Raw genomic sequence first — 23,739 nt, forward strand, 5'->3', positions numbered from 1 at the left:
GAGTATCTGCCTCCATCTGGGCGTTTCAGACCCTGCTGTGAATTGGACAGTGGCTCTGACCTCCATGTCCGAGATCTGGCGTGGGGGTGCTGGCGGCCGTAAGCGTGTGTGTGCGTGTGCGTGTGTGTGTTCCTCCGTGAGGCAGAGGTGCAGGGGCCGGCTCCCCCTGCCAGGCGGAAACGCAGGGCCCCGCCACCCGTCTTCGCCAGCCGCGCGCAGCTGCACCCAGCAACTCAGCGCTGCTGACTCTTCTCCGGCTCCAGCTGCCCGCCCCCACCCCACTCCACCTAGACGCGTCCGGGGGTGGCTATCATCTGGCCGGAAGGTGCTGACGGAGATCCAGTCTCTCCCGGGGCGAATGGGGCAGGTTTCCAAAATCCAGAGGAATGCTCCTCGCCCGGCTGTAGGGACCTCGGGAAGAGGCCGGTTGAGGCGAGTCCGCGCTTAGCGGAGGGTGTCGTGTCCCTCGGGAAGCCGAAGTTGGGGTCGCTGAGCCGCCGAACTGCCTTTGGTGTGTCCGGGTCGGAGGCGGAGGAACCGGCCGGCGGGGGGCGCGCTGCGCGGGCGGTGGGGAAGGCTGGGGACCAGCTGTGGAGGGTTCCCGGGGCCGCGGGTGCACGGGGGCTCGGCTCCGGTGTGTGTGTGGGGGGGGGGGGGCGCGTCCGGGCTGCGGTGGGCTGCGGGGACGTCCACTAGCGCTGAAGTTGAGGTCGGGGTCGGTGCCGCGTGGGGATCGCCCTCGCGGCCGCTGCGGATCCCAAGCAGTAGCCACGCGGCGCGTTCGGCCCCCACCTCCGCCCGCTGCCGCGGCTTTCGCTTTTCATTCTGCAGAAGTGGAGCTTCTACGCAGGGAAAGCCGGAGATGCAGGAGGCGAAATCCTCCGGGGAGCGAGGGCGGCGCCCAAAGACGCGGAAAGGGAGAACGCGGGTAGCGCAGAGAAACGTCAAAGATCCCCGAGGCAAGGCAAGGCTGGCCCAGGCCAGAGGTCGGGCTCCGGGCCCTGGCCGCCGCTTTCCTACGGGACGGAAGGCTCCAGCCTCCCGCGCCCCCAGCCCTGGCTCGTGGTCAACTCCTCTGTAATTCCCTGCGAAGTGCACTGGATTAAGACTGGGCACGGAAGGGGCTAGAAAGCACGAAATGAATGAAAGTGGAAAGGGCTGTAAATCCCAATTTTAATTCCGGCTTAAATCTAAACTCCATTTGATTAGAAACAGACTCTAATCTGGTCGCGCGGGGTCTGGATTCATTTCTGCTAATGATAGTTACTGGAGGGCCGGGCGAGGTTCGTCCTTCCCAGACTGGAATTGTCCGCAGATGCAGGTGGGCGGGGTGCACCGACACTTCACTTGCAGCAGGGAAGCAGTCAGTTCAGGTTGGTTTGGAAATGACCTTGCAGGCCTTCTCTTATCTGTCACAGGCATTCCCTCCTGGATCAATTACATACGTTCAGAGACTTCATGACACCAAGGGGTTAAAATCCTTGCCTGTAGCAGTAGTTTCCAAGGAGGGCTTTTTAATGGGCTCCTTAGAACTGCAGTAACCTCAGGGAACATTTTCAGCTCCGAGGAGCAGAGGTGTAAAACCAAAATTTTATAACTCGGCTATGATGTGTAATCCCCCATAAAGGAGGTTTCCTCCTGACTGTGGTGTACCTTATTGAGGGCAGGGCTCTGTCTGATTCTTTTTTCTCCAGGGCCGGGAATATAGTAGGTGTTCAACAAACACATACAGACTGGTACTTATGGCACCCCACTCCAGTACTTTTGCCTGGAAAATCCCATGGACGGTGGAGCCTGGTAGGCTGCAGTCCATGGGGTCGCTAAGAGTCAGACACAACCGATTGACTTTACTTTCACTTTTCACTTTCATGCATTGGAGAAGGAAATGGCAACCCACTCCAGTGTTCTTGCCTGGAGAGTCCCTGGGACGGGGGAGCCTGGTGGGCTGGCGTCTGTGGGGTCACACAGAGTCAGACACAACTGAAGTGACTTAGCATATAATTAAAAATGTTGGCCTGAAAAAACATTTAATAATTTCTAGGATCAATCATTATTAAAAATCAGAATCTTAAACCAAGTGTTATAGTCATTTTGAGGCCTATTGTGTGTAGTTTAGTTACAGTTTTTAAAAACCATTTGTGATTGATGAAATCACTTATGAGAATGCGCTTAGGATGTTGCTGTTGTTAGTCACTCAGTTGTGTCCGACTCTTTTGCAGTCCTATGGACTGTAGCCCGACAGGCTTGTCTGTCCATGGGATTTCCCAGGCAAGAATACTGGAGTGTGTTGACATTTCCTTCTGCAGGAGAATCTTCCCACGCCAGGCAGGGACCAAACCTGGGTCTCCCACGTTTCTTGCATTGGCAGATGGATTCTTTACTGCTGAGACACTGGAGAAGTCCACTTAGGATGTTAGGAAATTTAGAAATAACAGAATGACTGTTGCATGTTTAAAGCCCCTCTGTAACAGTCTCAGATTTCTCCAGAAATGGAGACCTCACTACTTTCACAAAGGTTCAATCCACTCTAGAAAAACTCATTATTCCAATGTTGGGAGCTCAAGGTTGAATAGGACAGGGCCTCTGTCCTCACATGCTGGTTGGCAAGCCAAAAAGGAAACGTGATTTTGGTCCTGCTGTGTAGACATATGGGAAAGTTAAGAGATCTCAGTGCTTTGAGTGACAGCAGCAAGGGGCACCTGACTGAGGACAGTCCTGTGGTTTGGATTTGGAGGAGGAAGAGGACTATATAAACAGACTAATAAGAACTTTCTCAGTACTTCCCTGGCAGTCCAGTGGTTAACACTCTGCCTTCCAATAGAGGGTGCCCTGGTTCCATCCCCCATCAAGGAACTAATATCCCACATGTTGTGCAGTGTGGCAAAAAAAAAGAAAAAAATTAATTATATATTTAAAAAAGAACTTTTTTGAAGCTTAGCCTGCCTGTCTATTCCTTCCAGAGCCATCTCCTGAGCTGTGACCCTCACACCATCTCTCTTCTCCATGCCTACCCTTCTTCTCTGTAACAGCAGTCTCCAAGCCTCTCTGTTTCTTCTCTTCTTGAAGCCTAAGATTCTTCATGCTACACCTCACCCTGCATAACCAGCTCACCTCACAGCACACTGAATATTAACATGCTATCTCTGAAAATTAAAAAATGGGGAAGAGGAGCAAAAACTCAAGCAGGGGATGATTTGTGTAGGACTTGAAGTCAGAGCGGTTGGCGGTGAATAGTTCATTAAAAAGATCCAGGGAGTGGGATGAGTCATGGTCCATTCTGGGCAGCCACTTCCTGGTCTGGAAGGAGAGTAATCATTTTCACCTGCCATGTGGTGAGAATCCATTTATGGCTCCTGCGTTATCACAGATGCTGGGAAGGCGCCGGTGAGAGCGAACACATAGAACCTAGAATTTTCCAATCAGAACCGGTTAACCAGGAATAGCAAGACCCACAATAGTAAGAAAACAGGACTTTCCCTGGAGAGCTGCTGAAGGGGCTGGAGATGTTGAAAGCTGTTGAACCATGATCTTCACAGTAAAGATGGAAGAAACGTCAATGGCTGTTATAAAGTTTCTGATTTATCATTTTGCCAGGGAGTCATTGAAGCAGTAATGGAGGAATCAAAGCGACCACCAGATTGCTGTGGGGAAGACAATCATTGTGTTTTAATGCTACCTGAGTGGCACGTGAGGCTGCTTTTTTTGGGCAGCTTTTTGTGTCCTGATGACATGATGTAGAAAGCAGGTCTGATAGATGGACCACCTGTGTTCTGCAGGGCCACCGGTCACAGGGCCCAAAGCTAATACTAGAGCTCCTATCCTGGTGGGATGCTGGACAGAATTCAGGACACCAGAGCTAAAAGTCCAGTATCTTGGAACCCTCAGTAGCAGAGAGTGAGCAGCTATCTAGATTAAGAGCAGTGATGTGATAGGGAATGGCACTGCATATAATCAGGGCCAATTAAGAGGGTTTCGGTCAAGTGGAATGAACCCAGATCAGAATGGGAGGAAAGATGTGAATGGGCACAGGAGCGCCTGGTAGAACTTGGTGCCTGGGGACTCGGGAACAGAAGGAGGAGGAGAGCTGTCCCATCTCAGTGGGAAAGCAAGGGCCAGAGGTGGCAATCGGTCCTTGCTGCTGCTCTAGTATGTTGTTGCGGAAGGTCTCTGAGCCACAGCATCTCCATCAGGAAAATGGGGAGAAAGATGCTTCCTAGTGAGGAATCAGTACCATGTAAATGCCTTACATGTGGTCTGGCTTCCAGGTTAGCTGCCCTGGCAACAAGCTTCCAGTTTGCTAGTCCAGGAATGTAGGCTGACTGGATGAATTATCACCAGGTCATTCTCTTCAGCCTCCTTTAGAAGTCCAGTCTCACATTTTCAGCTGCCAAGTAGCTTCCCTGATAGCTCAGTTGGTAAAGAATCTGCCTGCAATACAAGAGACCCCAGTTCAATTCCTGGGTCAGGAAGATCCCCTAGAGAGGGATAGGCTACCCACTCCAGTATTCTTGGGCTTCCCTTGTGGCTCGGCTAGTAAAGAATCTGCCGCAATGAGGGAGACCTGGGTTCGATCCCTGGGTTGGGAAGATCCCCGGAGAAGGGAATGGCTACCCACTCCAGTATTCTGGCCTGGAGAATTACATGGACTGTATAGCTCATGTGGTTGCAAAGAGTCGGACACGACTGAGCAACTCACTTTTACCCACATTTTCAGCTGCCAAGTAGATATTTTTACCCTGCTGTTCCACAGTCACTTGGACTCGATGGATCTCAATGTTTCATTCATCTGTTTCATGCTTTTCTCCCTTATACCAGTACGTGCCCTCAGTCTCCAGGCAGGAAGCCTGGTCTTCATTTTCTTTGCTTCCTCTTCTCACGTAGCTCCCCTGTAGATACACAGAAATGCCAGTAGTCATGTTGTGACTCCCATTGTTGCTCCCTTCCCCAGTATCTTCCTGCCTGGACTGTTGTGTTGTTATTCCAGCTTACTGTCATCCCACCCCCTAACCTGGGCTTCCCACTCAGTCCTTTGATCGGACAATTTTGATGACATTGCTGCTGCTGCTGCTGCTGCTAAGTCGCTTCAGTCGTGTCTGACTCTGTGCAACCCCATAGACGGCAGCCCACCAGGCTCCCCTGTCCCTGGGATTCTCCAGGCAAGAACCCTGGAGTGGGGTGCCATTGCCTTCTCTAATGCAGGAAAGTGAAAAGTGAAAGTGAAGTCGCTCAGTCGTTTCCGACTCTGTGTGACCTCATAGACTGCAGCCTAGCAGGCTCCTCTGTCCATGGGATTTTCCAGGCAAGTGTACTGGAGTGGGATGCCATTGCCTTCTCCATGATGACATTGCTGCCTGGCTCCAAACCTCAAGTCTCTCCTATTTCCTGATAGGCGCTCAGCCCTTTCAATCTGGTTCACAACCGTGTCCAACATTCAGTGTGACCTCCCACTGGCCCCCAGCAGGAAACCCATTACATCTGTCCCTGGTTCTTTTTTTTTTTTTTTTTGGTTGCACACCTTGGCATGTGGGACCTTAGTTCTCTGGCAGGGATCAAACCCACACCCCCTGCACTGTAGGCAGAGTCTTAACCACTGGACCACGAGGAAAGTCCCTGTCCTTGTTTTGAATGTACATCTTTCGGTTTTGTGTCCACATCCTTTGCTCATCTACTTCCTTCAACTGAGATCCACCCCCTCTGTATTTTCTTGAAATCCCACTGGTTTTTCAAGGTCTAACTCAAACACCACCTCCCTTCTGTCTTCCCGGGTCATTCTCAGAAGGTCTCCCTTCCCCTTCAGCAGATCTATGCTTCTTCCTCACGCAAATACCATGTTTTCATTCCGTGGTGTGTTCCTGTTGAGAACTTATTGATCTTTGTCTTCATCACTGAGTGGTACCCTCCAGAGCGGAGGCTCCATCACTTTTCATTGAATGAATGATTGTGTCGTGAAGCCTGAGAAAGACAATGAAAGAAGGATGCTCGAAACCCAGGTCAAGACCTACCTCCAACCTAGGTAGGAAGAAGAAGTGGCCTTGATCAGGTCTTTGCAGACAAAGTGGAAAAGAGGCAATTATCTGGAGGGTTCACAAACCACCCTCTACCTCCTTTTGGTCTAGTTACATGAGTAACTCAAGCTTTGGCAGCCAGAGGAACCTGTAGCATTATTGACATTCTTCATTGTAGAAATCAGCTTCTAGTCATGTGAGTTGGACAGAGCTTTCCAAAGCAGGCTGGAGTGTGGGAAAGCCAAGCTGACAGTGATTGGGCTGAAAGGAAACAGGTATCCTGGGCAAGATGCCTGTAAATGCTGGATGCAACCAGAAAGAGGAAAGATTCTTGGTCTGGGATTCAGGAATGTCTGATCTAGAATTCCTTTTAGGAAGCTTTTCATCTGATTCCTCTCATGGCTCCTTGCTTTACAAGATATACATACTATATTATCAAAATCTATAATCATGCATGTGTTCATTAGCATGGGTAGTTGTTTGAATGTTTCTGATGGAGAAGAATGAAAAGACTAGGTCGATCCTCCTGTGCATACAATATGTTTGAGGACAGGTGGGAAAACAAGTTATTATAAAAAGCTTGCCAGTTTGCAAGTTCCAGGAACAGAAATGCTTCCAAATAGTCTTAAATATACAAGCTTTCAAACCTGAGAGGATAAATCCATCCTCATCAAATAGTTATAAACAGCCCATTGCACACGAGGAACGAACAAGTAGGAAAAAAATAGGGCACGATCAGGTGCTAAGGTTTTGAATAGTCAGGAATGAGACACTTTATTAAATGATGTTTGAATTATACTCTCAAACCTCTTCTGAAATCTGAGCAACTGGATGATCTAAGTGATCAAGAGCTGTTGTGTCTGTGCTATATAGACTTTAACACATGGTGTTTATATAGTCTGTATACACATTACAAAATAGAAAATATGTTGGTCATCCAGTGTGTGAGAACATTTAGCCACATGTTTGATTCCTATCTAGGACACTGTCCAAACTGGCTAATAGAGATGATAGTGTTCTGTATCACAGAAACAACAACAAAAGTACTGAATGGCATCTCAGAGACACAGCATTTTAATTACTACTCTGATAGTTTAAAAAAAAAATCAGCATTTTGCCATAGAAATCTCTTCATCTCTGTAACCTCCTCGATATAAAAGTCCATCGTGGAAGATTCACAAGAACTATTTCAAATACAAGCAAATATTTGTTTTTTAGGTTTTATTGAAGTTTAATTGACTTATACTGTTACATTAATTTCTGCCCTACAGCAAAATGATTCAGTTACATATATAGATGTGTGTGTTTGTGTATATATCCTTTTTCATATTTTTTCCCATTATGGTTTGTCTCAGGATATTGAATATAATTCACTGTGCTATATACCCTGCTGTTTATCCATTCTATATATAATAGTTTGCATCTGCAAATGGAAAAAGAAAATATTTTTTAAAACAAATGTGATTTCTTTTTGGCACTTTTCACATTAGAAAAAAAATTTTTTAACCAAGGTACAATTCAGTTAGGAAGATAAACCTGCCGATTAAACTGCAAAATGTTTCTGCATTTTAAGATAAAATAGAAATGATTATTTTGTTGATCTACCTCCTCTGCATCATTCATGTTGTAAAAATAATGTCACAGACGTTTGTCTCTGCACTAAAATAATCCATGACAAATTCATTTAGACTCTTTGATCTTGAAGTGATCCACATTGATCATGTAATTACCAAGATAATTAGGTAAAACTGCTGCAGCTTCTTTTTTCAGCTGGGCAGAGCTGATCTGCTTCTTGAAAAAGCAGTTCCGTTTACAGTGGATGCACGAGTAAGCCATGTTTCCCAGGCCAAAGAGCTTAATAACCGTAATGCGACTCACTCTATCGCCACCTGCAATCATGTTAGTTCTGAATAGAGTCAGATTTAGCCTACTGACCTTAGGAATCCCTGGGGATCACTCCCTGGCTTGTGAAGCCAAATTCTTCTGGGCTGCCTGCACTCCACCATTTTCACTTGCTTTTTATTCAGGCCACCATGATGTCAAATGATGACATTTGACATCAAAGATCCCAGATGCACCCAAGGATGCTGTTAAACCCAGCCTGACTTGAACCCAGTAGAGAGGTGCCCATGTGGCCAGCAGGTGACGTGCTCCCCAGCTTTCCCAAAGTCTGGATTGAGTACAAGTTCAGTAGAAAAGTGAAGTGAAAGTGTCAGTTGTTCAGTCGTGTCTGACTCTTTGTGACCTCATGGACTGTAGCCCTGCCAGGCTCTTCTGTCCATGGGCTTCTCCACGCAAGAATACTGGAATAGGTTGCCATTCCCTTCTCCAGGATCCCAACCCAGGGATCAAACCTGGGTCTCCTGCATTGCAGGCAGATTCTTTACCATCTGAGCCACCAGGGAAGCCCACAGTTTCCACGCTAGTAGTGCTTGGATCGCTACTTAGCTGGCAGCATTGTCCTCATGGCCCCGTGAGGTCCAGCATTCAGCCCTTTGTCTTGGAGACACCACCACACAACAGAGCCTCTTGGCGGATTCTATGATTGACGTGAAGTGGCTCCTTCACTCAGGAGCCAGACACGAGGGAGCCAGGCATACTCTGTATCACACTCCAAGCCTGTTACAGGTTTCATGGTTTCATAAAATATCCCTGGCACACAGTAAATGTGTGAACAAAGATACCAAGCTTCTAAGCTTATGAAATGTGTGTGTGTGTGTCTCCACACACGCGCTCAGTTGCATCCAACTCATTGTGATCCATGGAGTGTAGCTCACCAGGCTCCTCTGTCCATGGGATTCTCCAGGCAAGAATGCTGGAATGGGTTGCCATTTCCTACTCCAGGGAATCTTCTTGACCCAAGAATCAAACCCACATCTTATACATCTCCTGCACTGGCAGACCGATTCTTTATCACTGCACCACCTGAGAAATCTTGGAGTTTATCAAATAGGCAATGGAGACCCATGGAAGGAATTTGTGTAGGAGAGTCATATAGGAAATTAGAAATAGGCTTACTCTGGCTGTGGGTGGAGTAAGCTTGATGGCACAAAAGGGCAGAAAGTTAGATGGGCAACCAGGAAGCTTTTCCACCTTGCACCACACTCCTTGCTGACCTTGGACTTTGAATCTCTTCCCCTTTGATTTGGATTCTTTCCTGGGAGGCCCCTAACTTTTTCTCCTATGATTAGATGCTGGAATAATAGAATCTAAAACGTAGAGATCTCATTCTTCAAAGGTTGGGTGGCTTAGATACTTTCCTTCATAAATTTTATGAATCTTGGGGAATATTATCATATTTCAACATCATCTACATTATATTTATAAAGAATGAGTAATGTGCTATTCTTAGTCATTTGCTTTCTTTGGAAAACATATTAAAGATGAAAATGAATTAGGTAATTCAACAATGAGTAATGCTGCTGAAGTGTATGTGCAACCCAGATGTCAAATCTTTTCACTCAGTGAAAAATATCATGATGTTCTGATGTATGTCTTATACCTTCAATATACAAGTATACACTTATCTTTCAGGTTATTTCACATAGTATTTTGTCTTAAGTGTAGCTTTGTCCACCCCCTAGATACAGTTAGGAGATAACTGTGTTTCATGAAAAATAAACAGTGATGTAATTTTCCAGATTGTGGGTTTATCAGCATTTAATTTCCCTGGATGACTGTTTATTCATCTTTAGGATGGAGTTACAGCTGCTCCAGCTTTCAAATCTACAATCTGAAAACATCATCATAGATTTAAAAAACCTTTTGTTTTCTAAACCTGATAGCATCACATAAACTTCATGATCGATTTTACACGTCAGCATTATTGAAACATAATTTGGGCTCAAGGAAATGAAAATATCACTTTGCAAGGGTCTGCTGTACAAAAATACTAAATTCACTGTATTGCAGAAATTAACACAACACTGTAAATCAACTACACTTCAGTAAAATAAACTACAAGGGAAGCAAGACCAAATACTAAACAATTCTTTAGTAACAATAATAATAGTAGTAGTATTAGAAGCAGAGGTAGTATAGTTTTGTTCTCTGGATAATTGATCTCATTTGTCTGATGATGATGTCCTATTTTTCAGAACTGGCTCAACACTTTCTTTAACCACATTATCCAGAATTTCATTTTATTTTCCTCCCCTTTCACCTCTCCTCCTAGATTTGGATGGTCTCAAAGATATTCTAAGCAATCTTTACAAAGCCTGGGAAGATGATTTATCTCTGTGGTTTTCACTAAAATCTATTGGAGTGATCAACACAGGCTGAAGTATAGCATATCTTTCAGAATGCTTTCTCCTAGACTCCATTTGGCTTAAGGAAAGGAGGTGTTGGTTACATCTGGCCAGCTGTTAGTCTAGTAGGAAGTCAAGGTCCATTGGGCAGGGCTGGAGTGTAGCAAATGGCTCTAGCGGTGAGCTGTTTGAAACTTCAAAGAGCAGCTGGGCTGGGACTTCCCTGGTGGTCCGGTGACTAAGACTCCTTGCTCCCAATGCAGGGGGCCCAGGTTCCATGCTTGGCCAGGGAACCAGATCCTGCATGCTGCAACTAAAGACCCAGCACAGCCAAATAAATAAAAGAACAGCTGGGCTGAGCCACTGGTGACTTTCTATGGGAGTGCGGTTCACTTATTGCCTGGAAATGAGAAGATTTGGGAAAAGTGACCCATAAAATTATTGCTCTGACCAAAAGTGTACTTTTAACAAGACTGAGAAATAGAATTGAAAAATAGAAAAACCAAAACCAGGAAAATAACCATTTCCTCACATTATACTTCACTGTGTTGGATGAAGGTGAGTGCTGGGTGTCATGGATTCCGTGAAGCAAGTTGCATTGTGTTCACAGAAAATTAGTCAGAGTCAAAGAAATATGCTCTTCTTCTTTCTCTGCCCATTGCTTCTGAATATTGCCCCAGACCTTGCCTCAAAAATAGCAACAACAGGGACTTCCCTGGTGGTCCAGTGGCTAAGACTCGGTGCTCCCAATGCAGGGAGCCTAGGTTCAATCCCCGGTAAAGCAACTAGATCCCAATTGCTGCAACTAAGACCCTGCTGCTGCTGCTAAGTCGCTTCAGTCGTGTCCGACTCTGTGCGACCCCACAGACGGCAGCCCACCAGGCTCCCCCATCCCTGGGATTCTCCAGGCAGGAACACTGGAGTGGGTTGCCATTTCCTTCTCCAATGCGTGAAAGTAAAAAGTGAAAGTGACGTCGCTCAGTCGTGTCCAACTCTTAGCAACCCAATGGACTGTAGCCCACCAGGCTCCTCCATCATGGGATTTTCCAGGCAAGAGTACTGGAGTGGGGTGCCATTGCCTTCTCTGAACTAAGACCTGGCACAGTCAAATAAATAAATAAAAATAAATATTAAAACAACAACAAACCCAACCAAAACTCTTTTCTTTTCCTGATAGTTTTATTGAAATATAATTGGTCTACAGGGCTTCCCTGGTGGCTCAGTGGTAGAGCCAATGCAGGGGATGCAGGTTTGATCCCTGGGTCAGGAAGATTCCCTTGGAGAAGGAACTGGCAGCCCACTTCAGTGTTCTTGCCTGGAAAATGTTGTGGACAGAGGAGCCTGGCGGGCTACAATTCATGGGACCACAAAAGTGTCAGAGGTGTCTTAGTGACTAACCAACAACATCAACAATTGACCTACCACACTGTGTAAATTTAAGGTGGATAGCATAATGATTTGACTTACATACAACATGAAATGATGACCCCAGTAAGTTTAGTGACCATCCATTATCTCATATAGATACAAAATAAAAAAAAAAGCAAAAACTTATCTTCCTTGTAATGAGAAGTCTTAGGATTTATTCTCAATTTTCATATAAACTATACAGCAACATTCAGGTCTTCATTATATGTATCATATTGTACATTATATCCTAGTGTTTCCTTATTTCATAACTTTGTACATTTTGACCACTTTCATCCACTTCCTCCTTCTCCCCTGACACCAGCTCAGGAAACCACACATCTGATCTCTTTTTCTGAGAGTGTTTTTGAAACATAATTGACCTAAAACGCTGTGTCTGTTCTTGGTGCACAGCATTGTGATTTGATATTTGATGGCATCACCGACTCGATGGACATGAGTTTGAGTAGGCTCCGGGAGTTGGTGATGGACAGGGAAGCCTGGCGTGCTGCAGTCCTTGGGGTCACAAAGAGTCGGGCACAACTGAGCAACTGAACTGAACTAATATGCTACACGATGATCACCACAGTAAGTCTAGTTACCTCCTGCCCTGCAGGCAGATTCTATACTGTCTGAGCCACCAGGGAAGCCCCAACATATTATACAAAGATTAATTACATAGTGATTGATTATATTTCCCATGGTGTAGATTTCATCCCCATGACTGGTTCATTTCACAACTGAAAGTTCCTGCCTCTTAATCCCCAAATTCTCTTAATAGCCAAGAGCCAGATTTTTGTGAGGCTGTCCTTTAATATAGAGGACATGAAAGTGAAAGTGTTAGTCAGTCAGTCATGTCTGACTCTTTGTGACTCCATGAACCGTAGCCGTTTAGGCTCCTCTATCCATGGAATTCTCCAGGAAAGAATACTGAAGTGGGTTCCCATTACCTTCTCCAAGGGATCTTCCCAACCCAGGGATCAAACCCGGGTCTCTCACGTTGCAGAGCACATAGTAAGCATTCAATAAATGCAAAGAATCCTAAAAACTTGATTTAGCATCATGAACCAGGATGCAAACTAAGCATGTCTGCTCATCTGTTTTCAAAAAAGTTTAAGTGGCTGAGTTCATCAGAGTGGTATTTTAAAGATCCTTGTCTCTGCTTGTATCTCCTTGTATCTGCAGTGAGGGGTTTGCATTTCCCTTTACACCCAACAGTCAGAGAGCTGTGAGCATGTGTGTTTTACCCAGGATAAAAACACTGTGCTCAGTTCCAGGTGCCTTCTTGTCTCAATGGTCCGATACGATGGTCCGATGGTTTCCTGATTGTAGCCACAAGCTGAATTTGTCCCTGTGAGGTTGCTTGCTTGAAATTGATGGTATGGTTCTCCCCTACTCTGTGTTGACTCTTCTCTGCTCACAGAGAGACACAGTGAATTCAGAAATTGGCTTTTTGGGGCATTGACCTACCAAAGTATCAGTTTGTTCCTGATGTGAAAGTCAGCATCAGAGATGTGAACAGGATGAGGTCAGTGACCTCGAACATCCTGAAGCCTTTTATTTTTCAGCTGTGCTCACACAGGGGAGAAGCCTGGCTTCAGAAGTCCTGTGCCCTTTGGAACAGGTTGAGCAATGTTGCCAACAGAGTCTTTTTTTTTTTTTCTTTTTGAGCCCTTGGTCTTCTTTGAAACATTTATACTTCTGCACCCCCTGGCAACCCAACCCCATAAGGAATTGGACTTCCCTGGTGGCTCAGCAGTAAAGAATCTGCCTGCCAATGCAGGAGACACAGGAGACTTGGGTTTGATCCTGGGTGGGGAAGATCCCCTGGAAAAGGGAATGGCTACCCACCCCAGTGTTCTCACCTGGAGAATCCCATGGACAGAGGAGCCTGGTGGGCTACTGTCTGTGGGGTCGAAAAGAGTCAGACGTGACTTAGCGACCGAGCACAAACTCATGCCACAAGGAATGCATGCAGTCATATACTTTGACAAGTTTCGGCACTCCTTTTCTGAGTTATTTTTCAAAGCAGAAGTCGAGCAATGATCAAAGGGCCCTTTAATGGATGTAGTGTGTTTTGTTTGTAACAGCACGGAAATGCTTATTTTCTTCAACCTCTGGCCTTTCAGTCCTAGGGGTGAGATGATTAGACTGATAAAAGGCAGAGACCTATTTTCTGAATACAGTCATTCCCCATTTTACAGAAGAATTGTTTTTCCAAAAGTACATTTGTTAGTATTTGTTTGAAATGTTGAATTCTTAGCCCGTTGAGAAGATAGTGAAAATTATGGTTAGGTTTCTAGGCTAGTTCAGACAACTATGCTCAGTCTGTGTCATGAGCATATGTTGGAATTATTAGTACCACTACTAGGACTCAGACAGGAAGCCAGTGGTGCCTCATCATGGGGACAGCCTATGGTGAAAATCTTTGAATTCATATATAGCATCTCTTCCTGATTCCTCCTTCATCTTCTCCTGCCCACTTCTCTGGGCTCTGATGTCCACATACTTTCTTGAGTCTCACTTCTATGCTTTCCATTAGGCTTTCTTCCCCCAATACATTCCTTATTCCAATTGTATTACCTTCTCTATTTCCCAAATAAAGCTATCATTTCCTTAGTTCTGCTGATCAATCCTGATATGAGTAGGAAAGCCATCTGATTGAATTAACTGTAATTGTGTGTTTGTGTGGAATTGATAACCTGATCAATCCTGATATGAGTAGGAAAGCCATCTGATTGAATTAACTGTAATTGTGTGTTTGTGTGGAATTGATAACCTGATCAATCCTGATATGAGTAGGAAAGCCATCTGATTGAATTAACTGTAATTGTGTGTTTGTGTGGAATTGATAACCCCATAGCCCTTTCATGCTACTGTATTAAAAAGGAAAATGTCTCACAGATGGCCAGCAGTCACATGAAAAGATGCTCAACACTGCTAATCAACAGACGAATGCAAACTGAAACTGCAATGAGATATCATCTCACACTGGTCCGAATGGCCATCATCAAAAGCCTGCATATAATAAATACTGGAGAGGGTGTGGAGAAAAGGGAACCCTCTTACACTGTTGGTGGGAATTAAATTGGTACAGCCACTATGGAGAATAGTAGGGAGGTTCTTTAAAAAGCTAAAAGTAGAGTTACCGTTTGATTTAGCAATCCCACTCCTGGGCATATGTCGGGAAAAGAAAACTCTAATTCAGAAAGAACCCCAAAGTTTATATCAGCACCATTTACAATAGCCAAGACATGGAAGCAACCTAAGTGTCCACTGAGAGATGAATGAATAAAGATGTGGCAATATATATATGATGGAATATTACCAGCCATAAAAAGAATGAGATAATGCCATTTGCAGCAACATAGATAGGCCTAGAGACTATCGTATTGAGTGAATTAAGTCAGAGAAATACACATATTATAAGATATCATTTATATGTGGAATCTAAAAAATAACACAAATGAGCTCATTTACAAAACAGAAACTTACAGACACACAAACAAATATGGTTACCAAAGAGGAGAAGGGATAAACTAAGAGTTTGTGATTAGCAGATGCACCCAACCATATTTAAAATAGATAAACAACAAAGATTTCCTGTATTGCACAAAGAAATATATTCAATATCTTGTAATAACTTAATGGAAAAAATATATATATATGTATAACTGAATCACTTTGCTGTACCCCTGAAACTAACATAACATTGTAAATCAAGTACGTTTTGATTGTAACTCAAGTCAAATGCAAGGTGTTGTATTTACTTCAATTTGATTTTCACTTATTTTTTACAAGCAAGGTACTGATGCAGGCCATGAAAATACAAGTGTGAATTAAAAACTGTGCTTATCATCTTATTGGGAGACAAATATATAAATGCCAATAAACATGATACAAAATGTTATGAATTTCTAAAGAGAATTTTATGAAAATATCAAATCTTATACCTCACTGGAGTGAAGCAGATAAACTGATAACAATAATATTGAAAAACAAGGGACTTCCCTGGTGGTCCAGTGGCTAAGACTCCATGTTCCTGAGGCAGGGAGCCCGGGGTTTGATCCCTGGTCAGGGAACTAGAGGGGCTTCCCCTGTGGCTCAAACAGTAAAGAATCTGCCTGCAGTGCAGGAGACCTGGGTTCGATCCCTGGGTCAGAAAGATCCCCTGGTGAAGGGAATGGCAAGCCATCCAGTGTTTTTGCCTGGAGAATTCCATGGACAGAGGAGCCTGGTGGGCTACAGTCCATGGAGTCACAAAGAGTTGGGCACAAGTTAGCAGCTAACACTTTCACTTTCCCTGCTGGCTCAGCAGAAAAGATTCCACCTGCCAATGCAGGAGCCACAGGAGAGGAGGGTTCAATCCCCGGGTCAGGAAGATCCCCTGGAGGAGGGCATGACAGTCTACTCCAGTATTCTTGCCTGGGAAATCCCACGGACGGAGGAGACTAGCAGACTTTGCAATCCACTTAGCGACTTAACAACAACAAAACAACATCCTAAGTGCATTCTTATAAGTGATTTCACCAGTCCCAAATAGTTTAAACGTTAAAATTGAAGAAGTTTCTAGAAGTCACGTCAATCAAGTTACCACATCCAAAGCTAGATGTCAGGGGGACTTCCCTGGTGGTCCAGTGGTTAAGATTCTGCACTTCCATAATAGGGGGCACAGGTTCGACCCCTGGTTGAAGAACTAGGATCCCATTTGCCATGCAGTGAAGCCAATAAATGAATGAATGAATGAATCAGTGAATAAATAAAGTGAATAAATCAGTGAATTAATTAATCAGTGAATAAATAAAAAGTTGTCAACAGGTGTCAGGGAGGAGAGTTTCAACTAAATCATCATGAGATAGAGATTTCTATTTTTAATCTATTCATGAATCACAGGCATCTGTCTTCACCATATACACATTCCGTCAATTCTGTTTCTCTCTCTGTACATGTAATGGTTACCTAAGAATTGACCAGCTCTTGGATGGCAGGTTGTGAAGTGAAGAAAAAAAAAAGGGAGGAAACCAAGAAAGGAACTGCCATTTACTGAGCACCTGCTGTGCTCCAAGTATTCTGACCTAAGGGCTAAAAATGCCCTTATTTCTGACCTTTCTTACAGTTCGGCAGAGATGAGCAAAGACAACAAAATCAAGGCTTGCCCAGGGCAAGTGACTCGCCAAGCCAAAGTAGATTCAAAAAGACAGACTATCTCTGTGAAATCATACTGGTTCCCTCCTTGCTTTACACCCCTCAGAAAAAAAAAAAAGAGAGAGAAAAACAGGGAACTATATTCAATATCCTATAATAAACCATAATGGAAAAAAATATTTAAAAATGTATACAGGTATATAACTGAGTCACTTTGCTATACAGCAGAGATTGGCACAATGTTGTGAAAAAACTAAATTTCAATTTTAATAAATAAATTTTGAAAGAAAAGTTTTAATTAGATCCACTCAGAAGTTTAGCTTCCCAAATGGCTCAGTGGTAAAGAACCCACCTGCCAATGCAGGAGATGCAGAGACCTGGGTTTGATCCCTGGGTTGGGACGTTGCCCTGAAGAAGGTAATGGCAACCCAGTCCAGTATTCTTGCCTGGAGAATTCCATGGACAGAGGAGCCTGGTGGGCTACAGTCCATGGGGCTGCAAAGAGCCAGACAAGACTGAGTGGCTGAGCACACATGCACACACTGAGAAGTTTAATTCCTTGGGTTTTTTGCTCAGATGTCTAGCATTTTTTATAGGTCTGCCCTCCTCTCCTGACGTTCTGCCATCTCAGTCTTGCTGAAAGCCTTGAGCATCTTATCAGTTTTGTTTTGTTTTTTAGGGTACAGACTGTCCCCTCAGTGATGCTGTTCCAGCAGGCGTCCCTGGAGAATGCACTTTGATAAGAATGTTTGATGTGACCGGCCTTGTTGCCTGGCTGCGTTCCATCATCTCCTTCACACCCATTTCCTTACGTGGATATGCCTTAGATCCATCTTCTCTCACTGATGTTACTAACATGCAATTATTTTCTTGTTATTAAAATCATAATCACGCTTTTGGTTGCTATTTATTCCTGGAAATTGCATATTAAGGTAATTATTTTTATCTTGCCGACATTAACAGCTCATAAATTTTACAGTCATAAATATTAACCACTTAGCTGCCTGCCTCTAGCTCCTTGGTGAAGAGAGAAGTGAGGTTTTTTTCCCCCTAAACCCCTAACAGTTAGGGGAATGCAGAAGGGACTTGAGGATGGATAAAGCTTGCAGCAGCTTCTGAGGTGACAGGTACCAAAAAGCCAATAGGGCTAGCAGAGGGGGTTTGCGGGCAGCACAGAAGGGCTCACTTCCTCATAGCTCGGTTGATAAAGAATCCCCCCTGCAATTCAGGAGACCCCAGTTCCATTCCTGGACGGGGAAGATCCCCTGGAGAAGGGATAGGCTATCCACTCCAGTATTCTTGGGCTTTCCTGATGGCTCAGCTGGTAAAGAATCTGCTTGCAATGCGGGAGATCTAGGTTCTATCCCTGGGTTGGGAAGATCCCCTGGAAAAGGAAAAAGCTACCCACTCAGTATTCTGGCCTGGAGAATTCCATGGACTGTATAGTCCACGGGATCACAAAGAGTCGGACACAACTGAGCGACTCTCACTCACTCAGAAGGCCTCACTGAAGTCAGAAAGGACCACCTATCCTGGAAGCTCTATTTCTTCCCGCCGCACAGAACATCCTCAGAGTAGTGACTCTGATCTTGGCTCCACTGGAATGTGGGCTCCTCTATAAACATTTCCCACTTCCCAATTAACCATAAAGTGGGTTTCAAAAAATGAGCACAACGCAGACATTGCACCAACCACAGAGGGAAAGTTATTCTTTTTGAATGCAACCTTGAGATTCATTGTAGGCTGATGAAGCTTTATGTTGGAGCTTTATGAATTCATGTTTCTATGATGAATCATTAAAAGGTAGAAAAGTAAGTTGAGCGGTGAGTAATTCTTTACGTCCATCACAGGCAGGGCAAGACACTGTAAGTGCAGCCTCCAACACGTGTGGACCAGACTGATCTTGCTTTTTGGTTAAGACCAGAATCACGCATGTGGCCCCCGGGGGCTTCTCCTGCATCCTTCTCAGCCTCATCTTTTACCCTTCACTATCCTGATTTCCGTTGTAGACACTGTGGTACCCAAATATTTTGGTCTTAGGACCTCTTTCCTTCAATCATCCTTAAAAATGATTGAAGAACCTTTGTTTATTTGTGCATACTTATTGATATGTACCACATTCAGAATTAACAACTGAGAAGTTTTTCAGATATTTGTTTTTAATTCACTTTAAAATAGTAAATTCCATACCATGTGAATGTAAACATTTTTTAAATTTATGTTTAACTGGAGGTTAATGAACGTGAATATTTTTATGAAAGTTGCCTATATTTCCAAAATAAGAATAATTTAGGGTAAAGAGTGTTACTGCAATTCTATTTAATGCCCAGCTTAAGAGAGTGAATTCTTATGTAGGTTCCTGCTTCCCACTTAGAAACTGAAGGTGAGACCTCAGAGACCATGTAGCTTCCAGAAACTTCCACTGTATGCAAAAGGCAAATTTGTCCATGGGGTCACTAAGAGTCAGACACGACTGAGCGACTTTACTTTCCCTTTTCACTTTCAAGCATTGGAGAAGGAAATGGCAACCCACTCCGGTATTCTTGCTTGGAGAATCCCAGGGACGGTGGAGCCTGGTGGGCTGCCATATATGGGGTCACACAGAGTCGGACACAACTAAAGCGACTTAGCAGCAGCAGCAGCAGCATGACTAGGGAAAGGGCTTCCCTGGTGACTCTGATAAAAAAAAAAAAAAATCCACTTGCCAAGCAGGAGACGGGATTCGATCCCTGGGTCAGGAAGATCCCCTGGAGAAGGAAATGGCAACCCACTCCAGTATTCTTGCCTGGGAAATGCTATGAACAGGGGAGCTTGGCGAGTCAGTGCATAGCGTCACAAAAATGTTGGACATGACTCAGCAACTAACAACAACAACATGACTAGGAAAATTGTTTTGATCTCATGGGCCTCCTGGAAGATGCATAGGGGCCTCCCGGAGCCCTGGACCCCACTTTAGAAATAGACTCATGGGCCTTCACGGAGTTGGAAATAAGCCTGTAGGGATGGATAATGAGAAATACAGTTGGAAGTTGAAGTTGAGGCTACAGCATATCCTATTTCAACATTTCTTATCCAATGAAGGGACTGAGCATTCTTGCTGAGAAGCAGACAATAAATACTCAAGGACATTCCAAAGCCCACTCTGAATTTTCCCTGCTCATTTCCCAAAGGTCTTTTCCAAACATCATTTCATTTCCTCTGCACCATAACTTGATGAGAAAACCAGGACCTTATTCTTCTTTTCCACTCAAGGAAACAGAGATGTTTAATGACTTGCTCAAGATTCCCCCAGTTCCTTTAAAGGACCCCTGAACCCACATTTCAGATTCCACAAGTCTTCCCCCTACTCTGGCCATCTCCCCTCACTGTGAGGTCAACCCGGGCACTCAGGGCCCAGGTTCACCGGGTGATGGAACCTGTGGGCAGAAGGTGATTGAAACCAGATGTGTACGCTCACTTCTGTGACAGTGGCTCCTGTATGCACCTACGTACTCCCTTTCCTGAGTCTCTAGGAAAGAAAAACAGTCAATATTATTTTTATCCACAGAGAGGATCAGCCATGTCCTTTGGCCATTACCAAGGAAGTCCATGTGTTCTCACTGGGAAGAAAACACCATTCACTATTAGAACTAGGAGAGTAGATGAAACCAAATGCTACCCACTAGTTAAGTTCTTAAACTTTTTAAATATCCAGAGGACGTTAGGGGCACTTTGCAAGGTTCCGCAGACTTGGACGGATCAGGAGGGGGCTGTGGGCTGAGTGCTGACAGCTGGCTCCTCTCTGGTCTCTGCAGGCATGTCTGTCACACTTCATCCAGTGCCCTTTAAGTAACTGGTTCTGTCCCAGACCTGCGGAGAGGAAGACCAGGTTTCTTGAGTATGTGCTAAGGCTGCTTTTGTTTCACAGACTGCAATATTTTTTAACATTTTATGCCGACCGTGACTTAGATTCTTATTCTTTCTTCTAAAGATTGGGTCTACAAAGGGTGACCAAATAATCTACAAAGGGTGACCGGTAATCATTCTAACAATAGCTGTTTTGAAGTGTGGTGATGTGCTGACTCACTGGAAAAGGCCCTGATGCTGGGAAAGATGGAAGACAAAATGAGAAGGGGTGGCAGATGATGAAAGAGTTAGATAGCATCACCGACTCAATGGACAGGAATTTGAGCAAACTCCAGGAGATAGTGAAGGACAGAGGAGCCTGGCATGCTGCAGTCCATGTGTTCACAAAGAGTCAGACACAGCTTGGTGACTGAACAACAGTATGCACATAACATAAAATTTAGTATCTTAATTATCTTTAAGTTCAAGAGTGATACATCCTTTTGCATTGCTGTGCAGCCAACCCTGAGGACCCTTTTCATCTTCCCATTGAACTTCAACTCCCTATTTCTCCCTCCCCCCAGTTCCTGGCAACCACCATTCTATCACTTTCCTTCTCTAGGAATCTGACTACTCTAAGGACCTCACAGAAGTGTAATCACACAGTATCCGTCCTTTTGTGTCTGGCTTGATTCATTTAGTGTGATGTCCTCAAGGTTTATTCATGCTGGAACATGTGTCAGAATTTCATTCCTTTTTAAGGCTGAATAGTATTCCCTTCTGTGTATGGACCACATTTTGTTTATCTATTCATGCACTGATGGACATGTGGGCTGCTTCCACTTTTTGACTATTGAATACAAGCCTGCTCTGAACATGATGTGCAAATACTTCTTCAAGACATCGCTTTCAGTTCTTCTGAGTTGATAATAGCTTTTAAAGTAGTGGGCTTCCCAGGTGGCGAGGTAAAGAATCTGCTTGCTAATTCATACGCAAGAGAAGTGGGTTCGATCCCTGAGTCCAGAAGATCCCCTGGAACAGGAAATGACAACCTGCTCTAGTATTCTTGCCTGGGAAATCCTACAGTCCATGGGGTCGCAAGGAGTTGGACCTGACTGAGCGGCTAAGCACACTTACATATCTGTAAGGCCGAGGCCCACGAGGCCCTGGTAGACCCAAGGGTCACAGACTTCCTCTAGCATGACTTTGGCATGGCCTGGTCTTCCAAGGTGACTTCCACGTGGCAAGCCTGTGACAGATGCTCTGTTTTAAATGAAGCCTGTTTGGGGAGTTCCATTGGCTGGACGTTATGTTTCATGTGGCTTTACCTTGTGAAATTTCTTCCCTAATGGAACAACTATTATGGCTGATAGGATTGAAAAACAACATGGCCTAGAAATTTTGTAGCCATAAAATTTTTTTCTGGCCCCTATAAAAAGATAATAATAATAAAACTTATTTCTGTGGTCTTTTCATTGACAAATTCAAATTCTGTTCTACGGCTGTGACCTGTAGCACATTCTAAATGAAAGTCCCTCAGTTGTGTCTGACTCTGCGATCCCATGGACTATGCAGTCCATGGAATTCTTCATGCCAGAATACTGGACTGAGTAGTCTTTCCCTTGTCCAGGAGCACATTTTAAAATGGGCTATAATTTATATTCTTAGAAAAGGGATAATTGGAATTATTAGTCAAATGCTTGTGGGAGTATGTAAATAATTTTACTGAGTTTTATGATTTTGATTTTGAAATAGCCTAAGTTTTTACTTGGCCACAGTGTGCCTGCAATGCAGGAGACCTGCGTTCAATCCCTGGGTTGGGAAGATCCCCTGGAGAAGGGGATCGTCAACCCACTCCAATATTCTTGCCTGGAAAATCCCTCAGGCAGAGAAGCCTGGCAAGCTACAGTCCATGGGGTCACAGAGAATCAGACACAACTGAGTGACTTACACACTTACTTGACCACAGTCTCAAACTCCTCCCCCTTTCTAGGCCACATTGCTTTCATTATTTTTATGTCCCTATGCATTCATACAACTCTTTTGTAGTCTCTTTCTGGAAACATCTATTATACATTCAAATGTGGCTTGCATGTGTACAAATACAAAGTTATTTGTAACTTATTTGTGTTATCTTATCTGCTCGTTGAAAGTGTTAACAAGAGATCCCTTTGTGTCTCTTATGAATTATCTACCTTTTCTTTTTTTTAATTTCAATTGGAGAATAGTTGCTTTCCAACGTTGTATTAGTTTCTGCTGTACAACTTATGAATACATATACCCCCTCTTTTTCGGATTTCCTTCCCATTTGGGTCACCAGAGAACACTGAGTACAGTTCTCTGTCTATACCGTAGGTTCCCATTAGTCATCCAGTTTATACACAGTAGTATATATCTGTCAATCAGATATACACTGATCTGTCAATCAGTATATATCTGTCAGTAGTATATATAAGCTCATCCCATCTCCTTCTTTCCCCCTTGGTATCCATAGTTCTCGACCTTGTTTTCCTATAGCAACTTTCGCCTTGACCCACTGTGTCTTGGCAATGGGGCAGTTTCTAGAAAGGAGAGAACTCTTACTATCATGCTCAGAATGGGGATGAGTTATCACTAGGTGTTGAATTACTTCTAATCTGTGTTTTCTTCTCCTTTCTGCTCACCTCCCTGTCTTGCTGCCCCTTGGAACATGGCACGGGACCTGCCCATCATCTGGAAAAATGTTATCTCTGGGCATGCGACACGGACGATGTGGGTGAGTCATGAAATTAATGTTTAAGCTGTTGATTTCTGTGTTTGGAGAAGAAGAAAATTGCCAGATGAAATTCCTTGTTGGGAAAATATCTTTAGCATCCTGGTGCCCACCTGCATGCACCCTATGCGCCTTCGTGTTTTGCTCTTGGTTTTATTTCTGAAAGGAGGGGTTTTGTACAATTTTGAAGAATAGTTCTTTATAACAAAGTAGTTTGAAAATATCCCAAACAGTTTGAAATGGAATTTTCTAAGGCTCTTGTTTGGTTGTTTCTATAAGTTATACACCACGGATATTCACAATTACCATTTGTGGCAGATATGTGTGTTGGTTTTTGGGATGCTGGCATTGTTTCTAA

General features: G+C 44.1%; 1 protein-coding gene across 1 annotated transcript in view; it reads left to right on the top strand.

Moving 5' to 3' along the window:
• Positions 1 to 18,121, top strand: part of LOC123331190 — an 80,060-nt gene extending 61,939 nt beyond the window's left edge. Inside the window, exon 5 of the mRNA XM_044934605.2 lies at positions 17,484 to 18,121. Coding sequence (XP_044790540.1) covers positions 17,484 to 17,684 — 201 coding nt within the window. The 3' untranslated portion in view covers positions 17,685 to 18,121. The remainder of the gene's footprint in view (positions 1 to 17,483) is intronic.
• Positions 18,122 to 23,739: the final 5,618 nt, after the last annotated feature.

This window comes from Bubalus bubalis, chromosome 22 (assembly GCF_019923935.1).
Source record: "Bubalus bubalis isolate 160015118507 breed Murrah chromosome 22, NDDB_SH_1, whole genome shotgun sequence".
NCBI lineage: Eukaryota > Metazoa > Chordata > Mammalia > Artiodactyla > Bovidae > Bubalus > Bubalus bubalis.